This window comes from Acanthamoeba castellanii (assembly GCF_000313135.1).
Source record: "Acanthamoeba castellanii str. Neff unplaced genomic scaffold scf7180000084730, whole genome shotgun sequence".
Taxonomy (NCBI): Eukaryota; Discosea; order Longamoebia; family Acanthamoebidae; genus Acanthamoeba; species Acanthamoeba castellanii.
The window spans coordinates 130,633-131,613 of NW_004457598.1; the positions used below are offsets into that span (position 1 = coordinate 130,633).

The 981-nt window shown below is 59.8% G+C and overlaps 2 protein-coding genes across 2 annotated transcripts in view; both read left to right on the forward strand.

Annotated features, from left to right (window-relative positions):
* The window catches only part of ACA1_384880 (CobW/P47K family domain containing protein), a gene marked incomplete at both ends in the record, with an annotated part of 940 nt that extends 655 nt beyond the window's left edge, over positions 1 to 285 (forward strand). The window contains one exon of the mRNA XM_004347084.1: positions 54 to 285. Coding sequence (XP_004347134.1) covers positions 54 to 285 — 232 coding nt within the window. The remainder of the gene's footprint in view (positions 1 to 53) is intronic.
* Positions 286 to 770: 485 nt separating this feature from the next.
* The window catches only part of ACA1_384990 (CobW/P47K Cterminal domain containing protein), a gene marked incomplete at both ends in the record, with an annotated part of 1,508 nt that continues 1,297 nt past the window's right edge, over positions 771 to 981 (forward strand). Inside the window, one exon of the mRNA XM_004347085.1 lies at positions 771 to 788. Coding sequence (XP_004347135.1) covers positions 771 to 788 — 18 coding nt within the window. The remainder of the gene's footprint in view (positions 789 to 981) is intronic.

Genomic DNA, 981 nt, shown 5'->3' on the forward strand with positions numbered 1-981 from the left:
TGACCTGGCGTGTAGCCACCAAAACGCGACAAGTGCAACCTCGCGTTCGACAGCGAGGAGATCTTTGACAAATGGATCTGGAAGAACTGCGAAGTCGACGATTGGGAGTATGAGGGCGAGAGCGACGGCCATACACCGGCAAGGTCAGCATCTACGGTTTGCTCATCGATGTTTCCCCGATTCCGCTTCATTGAGAAACATAAAGTGGCCTCACAAAATGCCAGAACCCTTCGTGACCGTCGGCGATCTCCATGTCTTCATCCGCGAGAAAAACTGCTCGGGTGATAGGTGCGCTCGTCGAGATCGGGACGCATCACGCCCAACCGTTTGAACACATGTGCGGCGAGTTCGCTGCAAAAGTATTGGCGGTGGCCCGTCTCCCTGTCCCTCGCCGGCGGGAGGAGAGGGATCAGCGGATTGCGCCCGCCGACACTGCGGATCATGGGCTTGAGGCTACCGGCAAACTCGCACACCGACAGCTCGTCCATGATCGCGCCGAGTTCGAGGGCGCCGACGGTCCGTGGATCGATTGGCGGCATGTGCAATGCCACGGAAGGCGTGAAAGATGAGCCACACGCACAGCGCAAATACGCCGCAGCGCAGCAGGATCGTGATGACCACAAGAACGACGCGATGCGACATCCTTCTGTGCACTGATTCGAGAAAAACGGAGAGCGTTTATTGCTTAGGCGCGGGCGCCACCGCCGAGCATCTCGGGGTGCTTCGACTTGATGTAGAGGTAGCCGCCGCCGAGCAGCGCCAGGAGCACGATGGCAATGATCGCCCAGGTGAGCTCCTTGCCCCTGCTCTTGCCCTCACCGTTGGTCTTGTCGTTGCTGCCGGACATTGTGCCTGGTGGTTGACGATGTGCATGATCTGAGCGTTCGACGGCGGCGGCGACAGGTCGGGTTGCAGTGACGCGTAGAGCGGGTGGTCGGGATCCATGTCTGTCAGAGCAGCAGCGCCCAGGCGGCGATAGTG